General features: G+C 37.0%; 4 protein-coding genes across 5 annotated transcripts; 3 read left to right on the forward strand and 1 right to left on the reverse strand.

The window, feature by feature from the left end:
- The first annotated feature begins 433 nt into the window (after positions 1–433).
- LOC137713094 (uncharacterized) lies at positions 434–5,795 on the forward strand. The gene is made up of 7 exons (XM_068452348.1): positions 434–1,467; positions 2,794–2,832; positions 2,934–3,004; positions 4,207–4,271; positions 4,388–4,477; positions 4,624–4,716; positions 4,846–5,795. The coding sequence occupies exons 1-7, from the start codon at positions 785–787 to the stop codon at positions 5,245–5,247; spliced, it is 1,443 nt and encodes a 480-aa protein (XP_068308449.1). The 5' UTR covers positions 434–784; the 3' UTR covers positions 5,248–5,795.
- Positions 5,796–9,908: 4,113 nt separating this feature from the next.
- On the forward strand, positions 9,909–11,960 carry LOC137713028 (type IV inositol polyphosphate 5-phosphatase 9-like). Its single transcript, XM_068452256.1, has 7 exons — positions 9,909–10,069; positions 10,207–10,320; positions 10,454–10,745; positions 10,895–11,079; positions 11,177–11,285; positions 11,500–11,648; positions 11,734–11,960. Exons 1-7 carry the CDS (start codon positions 9,909–9,911, stop codon positions 11,879–11,881), a joined length of 1,158 nt encoding a protein of 385 aa, XP_068308357.1. The 3' UTR covers positions 11,882–11,960.
- Positions 11,961–12,093: 133 nt separating this feature from the next.
- LOC137713029 (uncharacterized) lies at positions 12,094–15,167 on the reverse strand. Of its 2 annotated transcripts, XR_011065269.1 has the most exons (9): positions 14,970–15,167; positions 14,792–14,894; positions 14,375–14,454; positions 13,921–14,247; positions 13,660–13,736; positions 13,092–13,134; positions 12,922–12,990; positions 12,624–12,703; positions 12,094–12,533 (listed from the first exon to the last, which is right to left on the reverse strand). XR_011065269.1 is itself a non-coding variant. In XM_068452257.1 (8 exons), the coding sequence occupies exons 1-8, from the start codon at positions 15,042–15,044 to the stop codon at positions 12,674–12,676; spliced, it is 804 nt and encodes a 267-aa protein (XP_068308358.1). In that variant the 5' UTR covers positions 15,045–15,167; the 3' UTR covers positions 12,097–12,673. The 2 variants fall into 2 exon arrangements, 1 of the variants encoding a protein (XP_068308358.1); XM_068452257.1 differs by having other exon boundaries at positions 12,097–12,703.
- A 211-nt stretch (positions 15,168–15,378) lies between these two features.
- Positions 15,379–20,786, forward strand: LOC137711896 (putative 3,4-dihydroxy-2-butanone kinase). The gene is made up of 19 exons (XM_068451054.1): positions 15,379–15,554; positions 15,755–15,828; positions 15,943–16,006; positions 16,511–16,623; positions 16,729–16,776; positions 17,094–17,165; positions 17,268–17,357; positions 17,665–17,838; positions 18,099–18,182; positions 18,308–18,363; positions 18,474–18,604; positions 18,689–18,781; positions 19,010–19,074; positions 19,147–19,290; positions 19,418–19,458; positions 19,633–19,716; positions 19,817–20,003; positions 20,088–20,183; positions 20,310–20,786. The coding sequence occupies exons 1-19, from the start codon at positions 15,515–15,517 to the stop codon at positions 20,436–20,438; spliced, it is 1,785 nt and encodes a 594-aa protein (XP_068307155.1). The 5' UTR covers positions 15,379–15,514; the 3' UTR covers positions 20,439–20,786.
- The last annotated feature ends 1,054 nt before the right edge of the window (positions 20,787–21,840 follow it).

The following is a 21,840-nucleotide window of genomic DNA, read 5'->3' on the forward strand; positions in this document are numbered from 1 at the left end:
GGAGAACGTAAACAAATTTGATGGCACCACTCCACGTGTTCCTGCGACCACTTCAAACCAAAACTCTACACTTCCTATCTTCCATATCGGAAAGAGATCCCTCCTCCTCAAAAGTTTGTGAATCAAGTGATTTAGATTTTTGAAATTTAATCTAACGATAAAATTTCAAGAATTGTTGAATCAAATTTTAAAGTTCCGAATCATTTAATTCGCAGGCTTTGGAAGAAAAGATTCAGAGAGGATCTCATCCCTTCCATATCAGCGCACATCCGACACAACTTCACTCACCGCGCGGCACGTGTTAGATATAATGTTAAAAAAAGTATAATATTACAGCGCAAGGACACGCGTCGGAGCGAGAAAAACCCGGGAAACAGATTGGATTAGGGCGCCAACCAGTGAGAGCTGGTGGTTGCTTCTCTCCTCAGAAAAAAATCCCAAAAACGGAAACTTGAAAATGGACCGTCTCTCGAAATTTCAGTTTCCAATTCCGAAAACACTCGAAAACTCGAAAACTCAAAAATTAAATTAAATTAAATTAATTAAAATTCTAATTTAAGCCGCCCGCCTTCTCCTGCGCTGTGGCAAGTGGCTGGCTTTGAATCCACCTATATTTTTGCTGTCCATTTTTCCCGATTCTTTTCAAACATTTTTATTTTTATTTTTAATTTTGGATAATTAGCGATTTTTGTGAGATTAGAGAAAAGCAGCTTGCGAGGTCTAAAATTGGCAAAAAAAGCACTTTTTCCCACCGAGAATTGAGTAAAAAACGCACAATTTTTTTATGATCTGTTTGGGAAAAGCAGGGATTATAGATAGTAGAATTCTGTTTTTTCATGGGGAGAAGAAGAAGGAGCCAAACAACAACCTCAACAGGAAACAACCAATCCGGCCGTTGATTGGATTGGGGGAGCTCCAATTCCATTTCAAGTCATTATCTCCACCGCCGCCGGCGTCATCAGCATTGTTCTTTCAACCCACAAGACCACCGCCGAAGAAGCAGCAGAAAATGGCGACGGAGAGAGGCAGCGATTTGTCGTCGTCGTCGTTGATGCTGACTTCTGGAGCGAGCGGCCGCATAAACGCCCTCCTCTCGCTGCGGTTGCTGCGGAGTCTGATGATGCTGATTAACGCCTTCTTCCTGCTCCTCCTGCTCCCATTTCGCGGCCGCAAGCGAGCGCCGTCGTCGTCTGCGGCGGCGGCTTCGCCGGTCTTGGCGGAGAAGTCGGCCAAGGACGAGAGGCAGCCTAGGGGGCCGGTGGTCCGGGTGCCAACAACGATTGTTCCCTGGAAGAGCAGCTCGTCGTTGCCGGTGGACATGGAGGTGGCGGCGAGGAGAGCGTTAGCGAAGCTAAGAGTTGTACAAGATGATGATGTGAATTCGGTCCGGCGATATTCGCTCTTTGCGACTGCGAGAGGTGAAACTCTCTTCACGCAAAGTTGGACTCCCGTTTCCGTTAACATCAGGTAAATCAAATGCCTCTGTATTATATTATCCCCTTGGATTGGACTGGATTGCATTGGATTGGATTAGATTGTTTATTTTGAATTACTGCAAAAAGGTGTGAATTTTTCATTACTTCTTGAAGAAAATGATGAGATTTCCGGCGGCAATCTAAATGCAGAAGAAATATGCTATCTGGGATTGAAAGTTTTAATCTTTTTTCTTTTCAATCTTAATTAAGGTTGACTACACCTCGTTTTTCAAGGAGTAATCTATTATCGTCGGATTTTGGTGCTCGAAAAGTGGCATTGTTAATCTAGTTTAATGAATGAACAGTTTGGACATATGTGTTTATCTTCTTGATTACATCGTCGTCGTTTTGAAGTAGTTAGGTTCATGTTAAATAATTTCATTACTTTGTCAGTTTGTGTTCACTAAGTATGCTAATAGTCATGCATATTCTAACATATGCTTGTACCATCAGTATCAACCTTCCATTAGAAACTGCGTATTACTTACGCATACCATACTGATAAGGACCGGTGCTCAAGGATTGCAATACCCGAGTAAAATTGGCAATCTTTTTGTGGTTGTTTGTTAGCCAAATATTGCTTTCATGAGGATCCTTCGCTTTCTTGAGGTCCCATCTCTAATCTCTTGTCCTTAGACCCACATGATAATTTCAATGATTGTGCAGTGCACCTGGATTTACGGAAAATGCACATCTTGTTCATTTTCCACTCCTCTGCTTACTGGCATAATAAGTTGTATCATATTGCTGAGACCATTTAGGGCATTGCCTATTTTTCGGAAATCTATTAAGAGTAGCTACAGATGGTGTAACCAGTTTTAAAATTGATAGTGTGTGGGAAAGTCAGGCAAATTTTCTTGTGGTCGGTTCCACAGTGGACTTTACACAAATTTCTGATGAATCATTTTAGCTAAGGTTCACCACTTAGAAACTCTTGTATGTGGGCTATTCTATTAAAATGTTGAATGATAATGCCATGAAACATCAGGGCAATTAAGCTGTTCTTGACGACAGATCCTCTAAGCAGTGCCTGGTTTTATCAGAAGTTTCTGTTAACTTACATAGTCCATACCCTGAACCCTATTCTTGTAACATGACATACTAATTGGTAGGAGAACATTTCCGTTGCTGCGAATATGTAAGTTGGAATAATTGCTAAAGAAGAGTAACCTTCTCCTATCATATATCTGACAAGTTATGTTATTAGACTGTTATATTATTTGGGTTTTATATTCAAACACGTATATACTTTATCCACAGTTTTGTTTGCAAAGTCATGGAGTCCAAGTTGTAAGTTTCTAATATGTACACTTTGCAGGGGCGTAGTCATTCTTATGCATGGTCTGAATGAACACAGGTTTGTCATTTCTACATAATTCTCACTTAAATGCTATTTCAGCTGATTATAAGGTTAAGGGCCTTGATATATCTATTAAGACATTTGTACAATTTCACCAGTGGAAGATACGACTACTTTGCAAAGCAACTGAATGCTAATGGATTTAAGGTTTACGGAATGGATTGGATTGGTAAGTCAACACCATTTTGACCCTTTACCATTGCATTTAAACTTCTAACTAGTCTAAATGGTTTCTGTTTTCGTTCTAAAAAATGATACCTAAAGTCTAAGCCAATTAATGACAGTTTCCTGTGTATGTCATTATCAATGTGTAGTTGTGTACTGACCTAATTTTAATGTTTGCGTGCACTCACTAGTTTCCTATCAACATTTCTTTTTGTTTGTAATTGTGCATATTGTTTATGCCACAAGCTTGTCTCATCTTGTGTCATAATGACCAAGTTTCTAGGCAAGCATTTTGGATGCTATACAACAGATTGAAATACGAGATTGATCTATATAATGCAACGCTTAAGAAAATGGCTGAAAGATTACTTTTATATTTGCTGTGGAAGGGGAAGAGCCTTAACTTTTTAGATAAGGGGGAAGATGTCTCTCAAAAATTTAAAATCTCACACTTGTATTAGAGGCATTCTTCTTTTTTTATTTAATTACGGTTTGCATAGCCTAGAGATCACTCTCTTCAACAATGCATATATATTTGGATGTTGCGGGAATTGAGTAATTAGGACGCCCATTGGTGTGAAAAAGTAAACCTTTGAAGCTCCCTTTATAAGTAAGCTTGTATGTTTGGGTCTAACCTTGTATGTTTCTCATAAGTTACGCTTCTGATGCTTCTATCGAGTGAAAAATATTTAGAATGGTTTAAGCTAAAGTTGAACTTAGTTACATCCCAACACAAGCATCCAGTCTAAAGTGTGCCACCGTGTATGGTGGGGTGTCCTTCCAGTTGTATTTATCAGAATTGGATTAAGATTAAAACTTTCTTGCGTTTGACTCGAAATTCATTTGGAAACCTTTGCAATTTCTAGGCTTCTAATTGGGACTGAATGTCATTAGTTCTATTTTCTCTGTACTTTGTTTCTTGTTTAAGATGCTTTTGGATTGTTTTCTGGTGTGTAATGGCTATATGTTGTCGGGGGTTCAAGTCTTATTATGATTTGAAGGAAGAGTCTCTGCTTTTTTTTTGTTTAACACAGCAATAAAAAAAATAGTATCTCGAGTTTTCTTTGTGTCAAAGGATAAGTCATAAATTGTGGACCTTGGGTTACTCCATCCCTGTTACTTGCACTAAATCTCTAAATCTTCTGATTTAGTAGTTAATTGTTTATATATCTCATATAATTGTTCTCGTTGATTTATCTGTCTTAGGTCATGGTGGGAGTGATGGGCTTCATGCATATGTTCCTTCTCTCGATTATGCTGTTACTGATATGGTAAGTTTCAAGGCTAATTAACAATTGAATCCGGTTCTTAATTCACCTGAAAAACCTAGGAACTCTGCTTTGATTAAACGTTTACATATGTTCTTCGCTCTTTTATTTTTATGCAGAAATTATTTCTCGAAAAGGTTTTAGCTGAAAATCCTGGCCTACCGTGTTTCTGTTTTGGGCATTCCACAGGTGCAGCCATTGTCCTTAAGGTATGGGTTGTCGGAAGTCTTTATTTTCTTGGAATTGCATGAATGACTTTTTCGTAGTCACAGTTTTGTTGTCTTCTATCTATTCATTAGCTTCATTGGCCTGGAATTTAATCTGAGCTTACTCTATATCGCAAAAATGATTTTAGGTAATGCTTGACCCAAAATTTGAGTCCCGCATAGACGGTGTAGTGCTCACATCACCAGCAGTTGGGGTTCAGCCTGCGCATCCAATATTTGTGGTCAGAAAACCAGCTTTTGTTACAACTAATTTTTATGCACTCTTGAATATATTATATACTCAATTACAAGTTTTCGAATGCACCCTAAACCCTAACCCCCTACACGCTTTCCTCCGTTTATCATGCCAGGTAATTGCTCCATTGCTCTCATTTTTGCTGCCAAGATACCAAATCAGTGCAGCAAATAAAAAGGGCATGCCTGTCTCTCGTGACCCAGCGGCTCTAGTTGCCAAGTATTCGGACCCTCTAGTGTACACTGGATCCATCCGCGTAAGGACTGGTTATGAGATTCTCCGAATCACATCCTACTTGCAGCAGAACCTAACCAAATTGAGGGTCCCCTTCTTTGTTCTCCACGGCACAGCTGATACTGTTACTGACCCTGAGGCCTCCCAGAAACTGTACGATGAAGGCTCCTCAACTGACAAAACCATCAAACTGTTTGACGGGTTGTTACATGACCTTCTCTTTGAGCCAGAGCGAGAAGCCATTACGAAGGGCATCATTGAGTGGTTGAATCGTAGAATATGAAGCAGCTAGGCAGTGCAACAGTGGGAGATAAAGATTGATAAGTCATGGGACAAAAAGAAAATGGATCGTTCGATACGAATGACCATTTTTGTGGAAGCAGGAGATAGAAAAACCAAAATTGATGTGGCTGGATAAAAACTCAGCGTATTATATTGAAACTTGAAGCATCGTGACATTGTTTTCTTGTTCGGTATTGGAAAGATCATCTGCAATTGTAAAATGCTTCATCTCCTAATCCATATGTTGCTTGAAAACTTGCCTGCTGAAGAATTTAAGCCGGTGGGTTTTCCACATTTCAAACAGAATTCCTGGCTCACCCGATAGCAAACTCCCCACAGTAATCGTAAGTATATATTTTCTGTTGTTTTCTTTACCTAGTTTTAACAGGTGAAGGAAAACTCGTGTATTTTTTTAACTTCCGATTTCGATAGAGGTTTACAAACAAGGAAAAAAGTTGACGTTCTACCATAAAACCAAGAGCAATGTAAGAAGTAGTTAATTACTTATAAGCACATGCAAGGTCTCTCATTTCTAGGAAAATACAAATTGAGTGACGTGGAGCACGTATAGCCGTTGAGTTTCACATAAGGGGCAACCGGCTTTGATACCATAAAAAGAAACCAATTGGCAATACAGAGAGTAATTCAATTACTTATAAACACATACTTCTTTTATTTCTCCGATGTGGAATCGATACTCTCAACAATATTGTCAATTATTTGTCAAGGTGGTGAAGGATGATTTATGAACCTGCGATCAAAGAAATTTTTATAATTTTTTTGGAGTTTTGTGGACGTTAATTCGCTTTAGCGTATGATAAATTAAAGTTAAAGAAGAATAATTAACCACGCTTTTACATGGAGGAAACACGGACAATTATATGATAATTAATCGAGTGAAAGAAATGAAGGAATTAAGATTATTCTGATGTTTCATTAATTAACATAATCTGATGTTGCAAATGCCGCAGTGAGCTGAGCAATACAAGTAGGCGACCGTAGAGATATTCGTTTTACGAAAGTGGCTTACGTTCTACACTTCTAGTGGAAACTGTTGTTTTCTAATTTCCGTTTTATTCCCGTTATGAACTGCTCATTTGTACGCTTTCACGGCCACCCTCTTGGATTATATTAACCTATCTGTCTATGATAACCGAAAGACCAATACAATATATATAATATCCCATCCACTGTACATGGAATAGGATTGATAGTGCCCTCGTATTGATTGTTTCGTCACTACATATTAATCATTTAGTACTTTTAACATGGGACAACATAAATAATATTTAGAAATGTCAATCATATTCAACATTAAACAATATGTGATCACGAAACGGTTAATAGAATGACACTATTATGACTCACTAAATGAATAGTAAAACGTGAAATGAATACATGTTATATATGGAGCTTCTCCTATATATATATATATATATATATATATATGAATATTTATGTACTTAGCTTTTTAGACGGGATTCCGTTTCATGGGATACACGATATGTGGTCATGAAATGGTCAATATAAATGGCACTATCCAGTCTCTCCTAAACCCCTACATGGATAGTTGAGCGTGATGCTTGATATATATATATATATATATATATATATATATATATATATATATATATATATATATATATATATATGAAGCTCGTCTGCTATACGAATATAGCGGTTTAAGATTTTATGAGATTCATATATAGGTGTAGGTGTAGATATAATATATATTCTTACGATATATGATTCTCAATATGTTGTCAATAACTCTCTGCATGAACAATGAACATTAAAAGGAATTACTTAATAAGCTTCATGTATATTATATTTACTTCTTTTTCAAATTATATGCTCTCTAGTGCTCCTTTGAAAATTATAATGAAAAAGTGTTGGGTACAATTTGTCCATGAACTTTATTAGAAAAAGATAATGTTGAAATCTGCAGTTAAATTGTTATATATTATGCAGACAACACCCATTGTTAATTCATAGGCTTTATTTGTTCTCATTCTTTTTCAATGAACCTGTCATCCTCAATCCTCATCCCATCAAGATTTTGTTGCCTCTCTCAATTGGGACAACAGACAAAACGCCAACTGACATTGAGGTTGAAAGCCATTGCAAAGGAACAGATAAAACGCATATATAATTAATCAATTCAACTAATCTGTATATGTTTATGAATAATTAATATTTCCAGTATTTAAATACATATTAAATTTGCCACCATGATAAAAACCAACCAATCGTTTGTGATACACGCAATATAGAAACAAGAAGAAATGGTAGTGGGGTTGGACGGTCGCGTGTAGACTATATATTCAGCTCCAAAAGGCAAGCAATTGGGCACACTAGCACTAGCACTAGGAGGAGGAAGGGTATAACTTTATATGAGAAATTTGATATAGGTTCAATTTTTTGAGCCAATAGTAGGAATAATCTAATTAAAATAAATCCAATTCTTTAAATATTATTATTTTATTATCAATAATTATCTCTTAAATGATAAGATTTATTATAAAAATAAAATTTCTTCCTAATTATCTCTGTGATTTTTTTTTTTTGTTCTTTCTTGTTCTTTATCCCGTTTTAAACCCCATTTATAGATTTTATTTTTTATTTTTATAATCAACCTATATCACAGGTTAATTATATTTATCTACCTATATGATAGATTATTTTTTATAATCAAGTAAGATTCATGTGTCTTGCTTGTAGATATATTATGTTTTTTTCTACCTTTTAGTTAAGTTTCATATCTTACTTATAGGTATGATATACATTCATATATTTGCTACTTGAGTTAGGGTATAATGATTTGCAGATAGATTTATGTCAATATATTATTTTTTTTGTTATAAGATATTAATTATATTTTTTGGGGTTGAAAATTCATGATATTAGAAGATTTTAATTGATTTTTAATATTTTTAGAAAATATAAAATGAGCATTAAAAAAATAAATACATATAATTAAGTAATTGGACTCACTCCTAAAAATCATCTATGTTTTTGGACCTGGATCTAAAAGCCCCAACTTTATATATATATATATATATATATATATATATATATATATATATTGCAGTCTACTTAACCCAATACTATACTAACTAGCTTGACCAATGACTATATTTTTTGTTATTTGATTTGATTAACTAAAAAACTAATTAATTAACTAGCTAATCTGATTGCGTAGTAGTTATCTTAGCTCTTTTGCCGTCCATCCAATCGTTCCTTTTTATTAACGAAACAAATGAAAATTCATCTGGATTTTAAATGAGTACTTTTTTTTTTGAACAAACAATAATACCTACATTAAGGGGAGTGGGCGAGTGCTAAGCTTCACACTTGGCTAGCCATAATAATGTGGTTTAAATTTTCCTTTAGCGAGAATTGAATCTAAGACTTCTCACTTACAAGTAAAGAGAAATATCACTAGACCGTAGTACTAAATGACGATTTCAAACAAGTATTAAAATCCTACAATATTTTTCATAAAAAAACTTTAATTCAAGAACACCAAGAAATTATAAAAGAAAAAAATGACATTAAAAGTATACGGTCACATTTAGTAGAGTCTAGGGACAATGTTCAATTTTATATGATACATTTATTTAAACTTCATCTTATTTAAGAATTAAAATCTATTTTTTTTAAATAACATTATTTAAAGATTATATATACATAAAAATCAATCCACATATAAATAATTTAGTCATTTATATATCAAATTAATGGACAATATTATCATCTTTATAGCGAACCAACTAATTGATTTTTTTTTTTTTTTTTTTTTTGTCGAAACCAACTAATTGATTTCACTGCTTCTTTATATTATTAATTACTACCATGCACGTACCCATATATTACTCGTACACGTCACAAGAAATTACTGCGATTCCATCCATTTTTCGAACTTAACCACCATGAATTAAACTAGACCATGCATCGACTGTTAATTCTCATAATATTCTATAAGCTAGCTAGGCCTCCTATCCACACAAAAAACACATAAAAACACAGATAAATCAAATTAGAAAACGGTACCATGTGCAACTAAATAAATATGAGACAGAGAGCGAGATATTTTTCTCTTGAGCAAATTGTCCAATTTTTAATTAATCCCGCACCTCCCACTAATCATGAATTAATCCCATTACAATATGGTCTCTTACTTGCATCATCTCCTTCGCCACCCAGCCTTAATTATGCTTATCTCCTTCCAAATATTGGGAAATTGGAATCTTTTTACACTTTTTATTCACGGGAGGGGTTGAGGGTCGCATTCCCTTTCCACTACCCAAAATATCAGTCCTATAATATCTTTCATCCTAAGCTACACTAGTGTGATACATAAACCTTGCTAACTCCATGCAAGGCAAACAAGCAAGACAACTACTCTCCCGGGAGGAGGATCTGAACTTGGTACAAGGTGCGGTCACACTATTCTATATGGCCAACAGGCCTAACTCACGTCTACTCTTTGATCAAATTAATGATTTGTCTGGCTCGCTAACTGTTATTTACGTTGATACTTGTGTGTCAGTTAATGTTTGAAGGTCGAGTCTAGACTACTACTACTCTCTCTCTCTGAGGGAGGGTTATTCGAACTTGGTGGGGGGACATTCACACTACCCTAGACTATAATCCAGATTAATGGCAGAAAAGATTCCGAGATATTGCATCAACAATTTCACGGAGGATATAAATCCAGGAGACTCCATGGAGATGGAGGCTACTACGGAAAGACCAAATAATAACCAAGCAAATATGGTCTCCAACTCCAACATAATTTCCACTGCTCAAAATACGTACCGGTAAGCTGGTCTACTTAGGTTTAAGAATGAATATATCAATACCTCACCTAACTAGCTATTAGTTCATATATTGAATATTAATTTGTAGTAAAACATGATGATGGCGTAGTTTTCTACTTTTGCATGGATCTGATCAGGATCTTCGCGGGTTCCTGGAATGTTGGAGGTGTTTCACCTCCAGAGTATTTGGACATACAAGGTTGGCTCCGACCTAATAATATTAACCCTCCTGCTAATATCTACGTCCTTGGGTAATTAATCTTATTTATTTCCCTATCTATACGGTAATTATATAATCATACGTGCATGTCTCCATGCACGCACCGCAGATTGATTCATACAATACGATCACTAGTTCTGAATTAATGAATTGACGAATTTCAGGTTCCAAGAAATTGTACCACTGAATGTGGGAAATGTTGTGCGATCCGAAAACCGCAAAGTTTGTGAGAAATGGAATTCGTTGATCGGAGCTGCTCTTAATGATAAGAAGAATGAGATTACAGAAGACGAAGAAGAAGGAGGAGAAGATGAAGATGATTTCCGATGCATCATTAGTAAGCAAATGGTTGGAATATTTATATCTGTTTGGGTTTCAAGTGATCTCAGCCAATACATAAGACATCTCAGTGTCTCATGTGTTGGCTGTGGTATCATGGGTTGCCTAGGGAACAAGGTACAGAATATTAAGTAATAATTATCATCCATTCACTGTAATTTATTATGAATGAATTTAGATCAATTATTCAAATTAAATTTTTACTTCTACAATTTCTATACATATATATTGTGAATTAACATATTGTCACGTATACGTATATGTAGGGTTCGGTGTCAGTAAGATTTTGGTTACATGAAACAAGCTTTTGTTTTGTGTGTAGCCATCTAGCTTCTGGTGGTAAGAAAGGCGATGAGAGACGAAGAAATGCAGACGTCGCTGAGATTTTGTCTCGAACCACCTTTCCTCCAGGACCTTTCACTAATTTCTCCACAAAAATTCTTGATCACGAGTACGTATGTGCATGCAGAAGGGGCTGTTTGATAGCAATTTTTAATTTACTTTGTTGTTTCTAAAACTATTGAATACTAAGTAATATATACGTGCAGTAGGGTAATTTGGCTTGGAGACCTAAACTACAGAATCTGCTTGCCTGATGCCACAACGCAATATCTTGTGGAGAAGCAAAAGTGGAACCTTTTGTTGGAATATGATCAGGTACTTAACTCGCATTTCAACCGTCATCTTGGAGTTTCAGACAAATTATACCATGTTATGTAGAGAGACTTTTGCATGACAGAGTTATAAGCACGGGACGCTCATTAAGACGCCACGGTAACGGAGTGCCTGTTTCATGAATGTCTTTCTTGAGTGTTTGTTGGTTTAAGATTTTATGAATGATATAGATAATTATTTTGATTTTTTCTTAAAGCTTAAGGTGGAGCTCATGGAAGGACGTGCATTCGAAGGTTGGCATGAAGGAGTAATAAACTTTGCTCCAAGCTACAAATATTACCCAAATTCGGGGCTTTACTTTGGCTGTGATCAGAAGAGTAAATACAAAAGGCGTGCTCCGGCATGGTAATTAAGCATCATAAACTGCCCATTAATCAATGAAACGACTGCAAAACCAGATTAATTAATGTGCTAAGTGATGGTTTTGTAGGTGTGATCGAATACTATGGTTCGGTAAGGGACTCAAGCAAAAGCAGTATGAAAGAGTCGAATCAAGATTATCAGACCATAGACCCATCCGAGCGATTTTTATGGCAGAAACTGAGGTCTTGAGAGCTCCTAAAGGAATTCACAGCTGAGAGCTCCTAAAGGATTTCACAGCTTTATGTCGGACAGATTTATTTGCTTGCCAAATGATTTCGAAGAATGTTTCGATGACAAATATTCATGTAAATGGGGGTCAAGCTTCCATTATTGAGCATAAACTGCAATTACTCCGCTTTGATCACAAGAAGATTCAAATCTAAAACAAAATCAAACCAAACAAAAGGAAAGTAATAAAATTCTCATTTCTCAAGCTGCCATTACAGTGTCACTTGGTGTGTATTTAAAGGAAAATACGTAGCTAATTGCGGTTTAAGCTCCCCTATGCATGATAGTATCAAATGAGTAGCACATGTTGATGGTATTCAGCCAATATTTGAGTTTCAACAAAACGAATGCCGCAGGTTTTCATATCAATGTGCACCAACACTAACAGCAAATGCAAGAGAGCGGTAAACTTAACAAATGAAGAAGCATGTAGGGACAAAATAAGTTTGTTTGTACATAAAATGAGATGTTATCACAACCGTCATGCAGCAAACTTAGCTAATGGCAAATACCTTCAATTGTCGAGTACGAATTGCAATTACTATGCTGCGATCAGAAGAACCAAACGCAATAGTTTCTTTCTACATTGTGCGATTGCAGGTGGTTTTGTACAGCAGTGGGAAAAGCATGCTAGTGATTCTGTGAGTTGAAGAGTAATAATACTGAACATATTGCAGCAACTAACTTATTATAGTTAATGCATTCTGCTGGAATTGTATTATCTGGTACCTCAATAGCTGGATTCTGCCCTTTGGTGGAGCGCTGAGTTTAACATCATGTTAAGCCAGATGAACCTTCTCAAGTGGTTCCTGATATTCATAATGATAAAAAAAGAAAAATAGATGAATGATAGTGCGTATGTATATACGAAACAAAGTACAAAAAACCCATCCTGCAAATGGACACAAAAGCCAATAGAAATAAGATGCAATGCAGAGTATTTTTGCTTAAAACAGGATATCTTTGAAAATGCTTATATCCCATTACAAATGGAGCTTATTCTGATCTGGTTGTAACAGACACGTACCTCCAAGATAGCTTTAGCCTCATTACTGAACGCTTTGCAAAGAATTTCATAACTCTTCTCAATCCCTATCTGCACAAACAATAGACTTCTTAAGAAGACATAGTGAACAAAATGGTCCTAGTCTTCTACATAATTCAGCCACTGTAGATAGGTTGCCAATAATCCCTTACCAATGGATCAACTCGTGATGGTGATATAGTTGATATGATGTATCTGTTGAAAGGAAAAGAAATCTGATCATTCGATGCAAGGGAAATAAAAAAGCATCATTATAAATTTATTGAACAAAGCACCATGATATCATCACGAACTAAACTTCAAAATGAAGCAAAATTGTATGTTTTCAACAACATAAAACTTGTCTGTCAGCTTTTCAGCAAACCAGCCAATCAACATGGCCTTCTGTAGCGGTTACTAATATAGTTGCATCAAAATGAACAACATATGCATCTTACAAACATGCCTCCTAGGATCCACAAATTATTGGTAATACACTTCATCAATCTGCTATTGAATAATTGTTATGACTAATACTACATGGAAAAGAAAAGTATATAGGCGCTACAGTTCTTCCAAATGTAAAAGCTGGTAAGCATGAAAGTGAAATTTAATTCTCTTCCTTTTATCAGCAGCATCGCTCTAGAAAACTGAAACTGACACATCATGGATGAAGAACTCTTTTACAGGTTTCATTGTTTTTAAGTCCTTCAAGTAGTTATATACAGGCAAAAAGTTTACCTCATCTTACTTAAATATAAATTCATGGCTACTGAGTTTGACTTTTGGACAGTTAGAACGACAGCGCCCATGTGGTTCTACAAAGATTGAAAATGCTAGATTAATTGCCAAGATGACGCTAAGAAAAATAAACAATGAATGCAGATAAGTTTATTTAAGAATCATTTTGTCAAGCCATCAGACATTCTCCTTCCAACTAGATTTTTATTCAGCTGTCTTTTAAATACATGCTTAAAATGGGCGATGGGACATAATCAACACCTTGCGAGCAATTAGCTCAATTAGTTGCATTAGGAACTTCCCCAGACCTTTCCCTTGTACGCGAGGCTCAAGCTGCAATTCATACACATAAAGAACAGGCAATTCTTCCTCTATGACAAATCGAAAATGTACAAACCCAACCATGGGCCCCCTCTCCTCACAACTAGCTGAGGTCCTTTCCTGCTCTGACATTGTTAACATTTCACCAGCACTTGCATTTGAAGCCTCGCGTACAAATATATATCGTGCTTCAGGTGCAACTATCTCCCTGCGCTTCACCTTCTCTTCCACCAGCCACTCAGATCCATAAAGCCCCTCCATATTTGCCTAATCATTTCCCAAAACTTGAATTACTTTTGCCCGCAAAGAGTAAATAAATCAAATGAGAGCACTTGGACATTGCAGAATTTGATGGAGTTACGGAAAAAAAAACCAGACAGACGACTTCAAATACCTTAAGAAGATTTTGAATGTAATGCTTTAGGGTAGACGAAAGCTTGTCCCCTCGTCCTGATTCCAACAATGCAGACAGGCCTAACCATCCAATATGGCATTAAGCATTACACGAAATTTTGTCTTCCAAATAAAATCGCGAGGGATTTAAACTCGAAACAAAGCAAGACTGACTGCATTATCACCAAGAAACTTCCTAACCATCTACACTGAGAGGACCACAAGCTCATCACTTTCATACAAAAATCGAAAAACCCGAAAAGGAAATGTTGCCAAAAGCATAAAAAAAACATGAAATCGCAACAGTGTTCCGTTTCAATTCCCAGAAAAATGGGAGGTACTGCAGCAAATTAACAAAATCTTCAAAACGAATTGTGAAAAAAGTGGCATAACAGATAAGCTGTGAGATTAAAACTACCGTTTGCTTGGTAACGGCGAAAGGCAGGGAAAGCGGAAAGATTGTCCCTTTCGGAAGAAGCTGCTTTCAACAGTGCATCCATGGCCTTCTTCTTCTCGATTATCTGGAAATCCAAAACAAACATGTACAATTAACGGTTGCGATTGCTTCAAAGTGTAGGGAAAGAGTGCGATTCTACCGCTTTGCGGCTCGGCTTGGCCTTGCTTTCTCCGTTAGCATTGATCCCCTTGGTCTCCATTGGCGCTCCAATCATCGCTCTTCACTCTCTCCGTTCGGGACTCCGCCAAATCAAGCTGACAACTTTTTATTTTCTATTAAATTTAAAGTTTATTTTTGCTGGATATTAATTTTCAAGTTTAAAACTTTTTTCTTCCAACACAACTAAAGTCGCGGAATAAAGTAGAACAAGATCCGAAATTCAGATATTACTGCTTAAAGTGGATAAAACTTTGAGTGGCAGATAGGAATTTTCGAGTAAAAGGAAGGGCAAAATGGGAACTACAACGCAAGGAAACTTCTTGCTCGGACAAGCAAAGCAACCATCAACTCATCAAGTCTCTCTCTCTCTCTCTCTCTCTCTTCCATATTCCCAGACACAGATATAGAGAGCCCCACTCCGCCAGTACCACTACTCTCTCTCTTACTCTCTCTCTCTCTCTCTCTCTCTCATGCAAACCACTGATACATAGGTAGGGTTTAATCCTCCTCCCTCAATTCATCGCCATGGCTTTTCAAGGCAAGAAGCTCATCAACGACCCCAACGGTACGCCAATTCGCCCCCTCGCTCTTGCATTTTCTCCTCCGATTATTCTCTGCTGTTCCTTGTGATTACCGCTTGATTAATTATTATTATTTTTTAAATTTTTGAGTACTTTCCGAGTTAAATCAGATGAAATGTGAAGAAAAATTGAATTTTTTTTTTCTTTCACTGAGGGAGTTGTGAATTTTTGGTATTGGTTGCAGATGTGGTGACTGAGTTCATCGAGGGGCTTGTCGAAACGTATCCTGGGCTGCAGTACTTGGATGGTTTTCCTCAGGTCTTTATTTTGTTTTCCTTCTGTTCTGTTCGTTGTGTTAATTTGTCGCTGCCGTAGCTTTATGTGTAAATTTATTTAATTTGAGTTCCGAAATTTCGTATATCGGGATTGCAGGTGAAGGTTGTGTTGCGTGCTGATGTCTCTGGTGGGACGTATGACAAAGTTGCGATTATATCAGGTTCGCTAGCCTGCATTTTACGTTTTTATTGTTGCTATGGAAGCCTGCATTGCAATTTGTTTACGGTATTAGAATTTAGAAGACACTGTTTTCACTTCAAGATAGAAACTTTTTAGATTAGTGTCGGACAGTGTGCATCGTGGACTTTATAGGCGGGGCTTCGTCCATTCAATTGCTAAGAGAATGAGATAATGTAGAGCAGTCGATAAATAGTTTACTTATCAACTAGTCCAATCAATAGGTGCTTCAACTACATTGTGTGTCAAACCTGCCTATGGAAAACCAAATAAAATTAGTGCATTGCTGAAGTAGATAATTGGAAGTGTATTACTTATCAATTAGTATAATCGATAGGTGCTTTGATGAAGTTGAAGTAGATTGTAGCTATCACTAGAATCCATCTACCAAGTACCGAGCGGATGCCAATTAAAGATTTTGGAGTTAATGGAATTGTAAACTATGTAACATATGGGGCTTTCTGATTCAAATAAATTGATGATACAGGAGGTGGAAGTGGGCATGAGCCTGCACAATCTGGATTTGTTGGAGAAGGGATGCTAACTGCAGCTATTTGCGGGGATGTTTTTACCTCACCACAAGTTGATTCAATTCTAGCAGTATGGTCCTGCAATTTATTGCTTTTAATTGGAAGGGAACACACCCTATTGATTTATGTACTTTGTTACATGAGGCGACTCTGATCTGATATAATTGTACTTTAGGGCATCCGAGCTGTGACTGGTCCTTCGGGTTGTCTTCTGATTGTTACGGTATAATTTCTGCTTTGAAGTTAGTTTGTTGGGTTGTTCTGTGTATAGTCGGGATGCTAAATGACAGCCATGGCAAAAGTTTTGGAGTATTCTGAAAGACCATTACTGATAACAAGTACAAACAAAATATAACAATAATAGAAAATGGAAAATTGCACCTTAATACATATTAAATTCTGGAATTGCTTCCCAGCTTCATAAACATATATGGTGGAAAGCAGTGATTTCGGGAATGTGGCTTTTTTTTTCTTTCTTTTCTTTATATATTCACATATATTATCCCTGATATGTGGATATTGCTATCTGGTTGTTGACAGAATTATACTGGGGACCGTTTAAATTTTGGTTTAGCTGCAGAGCAAGCAAAATCAGAAGGTTATAAAGTAGAGGTATACATTAATTTGCATATTTCCTTATATATTTTCAGTTCAAACCCTCTGAAGCATGGTTAGATTAAATGAAAACAATGAGACTGCCGTTTAATGGTGCAGACTGTAATTGTTGGAGATGATTGTGCATTACCCCCACCTCGAGGAATAGCTGGTCGAAGGGGTTTGGCCGGGACCATTCTTGTTCATAAGGTTCTCTCCCTCTCTCTTCTTTTTTGTCTCAACACCTTCCATTTATAAGTACTTTCATTAACTATTGTATGCAGCCAGTTAAACATTGTCTTTGTGTTAGATATTTGTCATTTCATGTCTGCATGTGGGCTTATTGTGAAGGATGTTAGAAATGGAGTGTTTTGTGTATGAAGGGTTGGAAGCCTTTTCACCCATGTCTTCACATCCTAATTAAAACATGGTCCATAGTATCAACTGTTAATAGTATCAGTATTTTCCATTATTTTGGCTAAATGGTTAATTGAAGTCTGTGATCTCTGTGAAATAGATTGCTGGAGCTGCTGCTGCTGCTGGCCTTTCACTTGCTGATGTTGCTGCAGAAGCAAGACGAGCATCTGAAATGGTTGGAACAATGGGCGTTGCACTATCTATTTGCACATTGCCTGGTCAGGTTACACCAGACCGTTTGGGTCCAGGAAAGATGGAAGTTGGTCTTGGAATTGTAAGTTACTTTCTATAAGCGACCTTGATTATAAATTAAAAGGTCAAGCTCTAGTTTTCTAATCATGTTAAAACACCAACTCTATCTCTGGTTTGCATACCATAAATTGGAACTCATTTTATCTGATTAAATTCTTCCAACCATATCCTCATTTGATTGTTTTTTGTTGTAATTTCCAGCTTTTTGCACATATGGCCTGGTACTTATATTTACTTTTTAAATACTCTGACAAACTGGCTAAAACTTGATTACTTTTACAGCATGGAGAACCTGGTGCTGCTGTAGCTGATCTTCAACCGGTGGATGTTATAGTTTCTCACGTTCTTAAGCAGATATTGTCTCCAGTATAGCTCCATACTTTCTTATTATGAACTTAGCATTTTAACTATGTTACATTTTGTGTTTTTTCCCTACAACCTATTGAATCAAGCTCCAAATTTGTAAAAGATTTAATTACTAATCTTTGCAGGAAACTAATTATGTTCCAATTACTCGGGGTAGTAGAGTGGTGCTTATGGTAAACGGGTACGTGGGAGATTTTACTTTACATGTTCGATGAATATTCCAATTATGGGGATTTTTATTATGTGCAAGAGAAAATATTTGTAATCTTGTGCTTTTTTCCCTTATGGCAGGTTAGGTGCGACTCCGGGAATGGAACTGATGATTGCATCTGGTAAAGCAGTACCTAAGTTGCAGCTGGAACATGGATTGGCAGTGGATAGAGTGTATACTGGGTCGTTTATGACTTCTCTTGATATGGCAGGTTTGTCCTCTAGGCTCTGCTACATGACAAGAGTTAATTAGTTATATTAATAATTTAAACATTCTTAATATTATGTTTCTTCAGGTTTTTCGATTTCTATCATGAAGGCTGATCAAACTATTTTGCAACGTCTGGATGCTGTAACAAAGGCGCCATATTGGCCTGTTGGTGTTGATGGTATTTGATTATGGTGTTTGAACGCATCTTCTTGTGTTTGTATTTCTTTGTGAATAGAAATTGCTTTCATGAAAGTCTAGTGACATTGGTTTCATGAACAAGTCATATTTCTGCTGTTTTAAAGTACAGTTAATACATACTACACTTCTTTAATAACATATATACTTATCAAAAACTAAAAGTTTCGTCAAAATTTGGCATGTTGAACTCAGTGGTTGTCCCTTGCAGGCAATCACCCACCTGCAAAGATTCCTGTTCCATTACCTCCATCTCGTTCAACAAAGTCTGATGAGGTATGTTCAAACCTTTGTTTGTACAGTTAGGCATGTACAATCATATTGTTTGACTTTGTATGCTTTCAATAGCCATTAGGTCGGCCAGCACAACTTAACGAACAAGGCCAGATTCTTGAGGTGGCCATTGAAGCAGCTGCAAATGCAATTAAAAAACTTAAGGACAATTTGAATGATTGGGATGGCAAAGTAGGTGATGGTGACTGTGGGTCAACAGTAAGTCCTAGTCTTGATCTCTATTTACTTCTTGATGATACGATGCGTGCTAAATCTGGCTCCTAATTCTCTCGTCATTTCCTGCTCAAATGATATAACGTGTTACATCTTATGTGTTCAATTGCAGATGTATAGAGGTGCAACAGCAGTTTTGGAAGACATGAAAAAGTACGTTTGATTTTCAGTTTTGTTTCTTATTTGATTATTGATATGCTTATGAAAAATCTTGTTAAGTGGTTATCATCTTCTTTCAATAGAAGACAACTTAAAAAGGTTTTTCACAAGCATTTCGACAATTTATCAGTAATAATAAAAGGTTTTATACTTATTATTGTATTGCAGTTATCCTCTGAATGATGCAACCGAAACAGTAAACGAAATTGGATCATCTATCAGAAGAGATATGGGGGGCACAAGTGGGATCCTGTATTCAACTTCCCCTTTTCTTCAATAAAGTTAGACAGAATTTTTAAGTTTCCCTGCATTTACCCTGACATGAATTTTTACATCTCTATTCTTGAAACAGGTATGTTATATTTTGTAAGGCTGCCTACGCTCAATTGAAAGCAAGCACCCAATCAGTTGTCACCTCAAAGAATTGGGCTGAAGCGCTTGAAGCTTCCATTGCTGCAGTCAGTAAATATGGTGGGGCTAGTGCTGGTTACCGGACAATGTTAGATGCCCTTATTCCAGCATCTACGGTTCTTCAGGAGGTCAGATAATTATCAGTTACTTCTGCTTTGTTTTTGTGGGCTCGTATTTTTGTACTTACTCAGTATATCTGTTTTTGAAAACAGAGGTTAAAGGCTGGTGATGATCCTGTGACTGCTTTTCTACTCTCATCTGAAGCGGCGTTAGGTGGAGCTGAGTCGACTAAGAACATGCAGGCAGAGGTGTCCGACTAATTCGTTTCTATCTTCTTCTTTTTCACCCGTAGAATCCTAATTACACTGATATCATATCCTCCTCGGTCATTTTGTATTTATGGGGATCCAATTCTGCTGTGATGTTTTGTGCAGGCTGGTCGTTCAAGTTATATCTGTGGAGATATACTGGCTTCAGTTCCAGACCCAGGTGCGATGGCTGCAGCGTCGTGGTACAGAGCAGCAGCCTTAGCTGTCAAGTACAAAAACCAGACTCCTCCATAGACAAGAGCAATGCATTAGCTCTAGTTGCATTTCTGCCAATTTTTTTAACTTGCAGATGCAACCCAACAACTCATCATTTGTGTTCATACTTTTTGCAGTACTAACAATTTGAGCTTTCCGCTTGTGCTTTTTGTGCGTAAAGCTGAGAAAGCGAGAGTTTCATCGATATATACATACAATGTCTTGAGACCTCCTTAGAAAAAAAAAATGTATATTTCAGTTCTTGATAGCATTCAGAATAATTTGCTGACTGTCAGTCTATGCATATCGTTGTAAACTATCGTTTCAAATGATGCACTTCTGTATGGTTTCTTGTGAATTATGTCTGTCTACACAAATTCACAAAGCAACGCGAACTTTTTGGTTTGTTGCACTAGTTTTGTATCTCACATTCCTGTTTCGAAGTGCTTTTAAAACAAGTAAAAGTGTTTCTAGAGAACCAAACGTTAGCGGAACTCTGCCAATGTCTGGTAGAATGTATCAAAAATGCTTATACAAGCATGTTTTAGATTGTTTTTGGAAGAAAAAGATATTGCAAGTGCTTTTTGCAATTAGACAAGTGCTTTTCGAAGAGGCACATGTTTGGACGCTTCTTCGATAAGCTATTCAAGATGTTTTTATGGAAAGCACGTTTTAATACAGATTTCAACATGTTTAGAAGTGCTTTTCTTGAGCAACAATATTCCATATCGGACGCTAGTTAGGTACTTATACCCGACTTACGGACCCTATGTTAAGGAATCTGCTCCATCCTGACAGCAGACATGATCTGCTCCATCAACTGCTGCTCCATCAACTGCACAACTGCAATATTCCTGACAGCAGACATCATGTGCTCTGCTGCTCCATCAACTGCACAACTGCAATATTCCTGACAGCAGACATGAACTGCTCTGACGTGTTGCAGCATGGGCAGCAAGCACGCCAGCTTTAGTTTATTACATGTGTCTTTAGTTTATTGCATATGTGTGTGTAAGATGTATATAAAACATTTAACTGTTATTACAATAAAGATTAACAGAAAACATATCATTTGTACACCCTAAACCCTATTGTCCTTCCAAACCAACCTCACTTAAAAGTGCGTTTCGTTCAAAAAAGAGAGAGCTTAGTTAATTGCTTTTTCGAGCCGCAGTTTCAACAAAAGCTCTTGTTACAAGGGGGAATCAAACATTTGGTACTCACGACTCACGAGAAGGGGAAATGAGGACGAGCACATGAGCATTTAGCTCCTTGGGTCAACAGAAAAAAAGCAGGCCAGACATGGACACACCGAACCAGTGGGGCCCCGCCCTAGATATCCGCGCCGGCACGTTGTGCAACAGTGCAAGCGAATAGCGGTGGGGTCGCAATCACATGGCCGTACAAAAATCAGCGGAGGTGCGATCTCAACCGTCGGATC

Source organism: Pyrus communis, chromosome 13 (assembly GCF_963583255.1).
Source record: "Pyrus communis chromosome 13, drPyrComm1.1, whole genome shotgun sequence".
Taxonomy (NCBI): Eukaryota; Viridiplantae; Streptophyta; class Magnoliopsida; order Rosales; family Rosaceae; genus Pyrus; species Pyrus communis.

Bases quoted from the DNA above. Each gene is read 5' to 3' on its own strand.
- LOC137713094 (XM_068452348.1), top strand. From the start codon at position 785: ATGATCTGTTTGGGAAAAGCAGGGATTATAGATAGTAGAATTCTGTTT. The intron at 3,005-4,206 runs GTAAGTCAACAC...TATCTGTCTTAG, and splicing joins TTACGGAATGGATTGGATTG to GTCATGGTGGGAGTGATGGG. The intron at 4,717-4,845 runs GTCAGAAAACCA...TTATCATGCCAG, and splicing joins CTGCGCATCCAATATTTGTG to GTAATTGCTCCATTGCTCTC.
- LOC137713028 (XM_068452256.1), top strand. From the start codon at position 9,909: ATGGCAGAAAAGATTCCGAGATATTGCATCAACAATTTCACGGAGGAT. The intron at 10,746-10,894 runs GTACAGAATATT...ACGTATATGTAG, and splicing joins TGGGTTGCCTAGGGAACAAG to GGTTCGGTGTCAGTAAGATT. The intron at 11,649-11,733 runs GTAATTAAGCAT...ATGGTTTTGTAG, and splicing joins AAAAGGCGTGCTCCGGCATG to GTGTGATCGAATACTATGGT.
- LOC137713029 (XM_068452257.1), bottom strand. From the start codon at position 15,044: ATGATTGGAGCGCCAATGGAGACCAAGGGGATCAATGCTAACGGAGAA. The intron at 13,135-13,659 runs GTAAACTTTTTG...TCCTTTCAACAG, and splicing joins TTATATTTAAGTAAGATGAG to ATACATCATATCAACTATAT. The intron at 12,991-13,091 runs GTAAGGGATTAT...TTGTTTGTGCAG, and splicing joins CATCACGAGTTGATCCATTG to ATAGGGATTGAGAAGAGTTA.
- LOC137711896 (XM_068451054.1), top strand. From the start codon at position 15,515: ATGGCTTTTCAAGGCAAGAAGCTCATCAACGACCCCAACG. The intron at 16,777-17,093 runs GTATAATTTCTG...GGTTGTTGACAG, and splicing joins GTTGTCTTCTGATTGTTACG to AATTATACTGGGGACCGTTT. The intron at 19,075-19,146 runs GTATGTTCAAAC...TGCTTTCAATAG, and splicing joins GTTCAACAAAGTCTGATGAG to CCATTAGGTCGGCCAGCACA.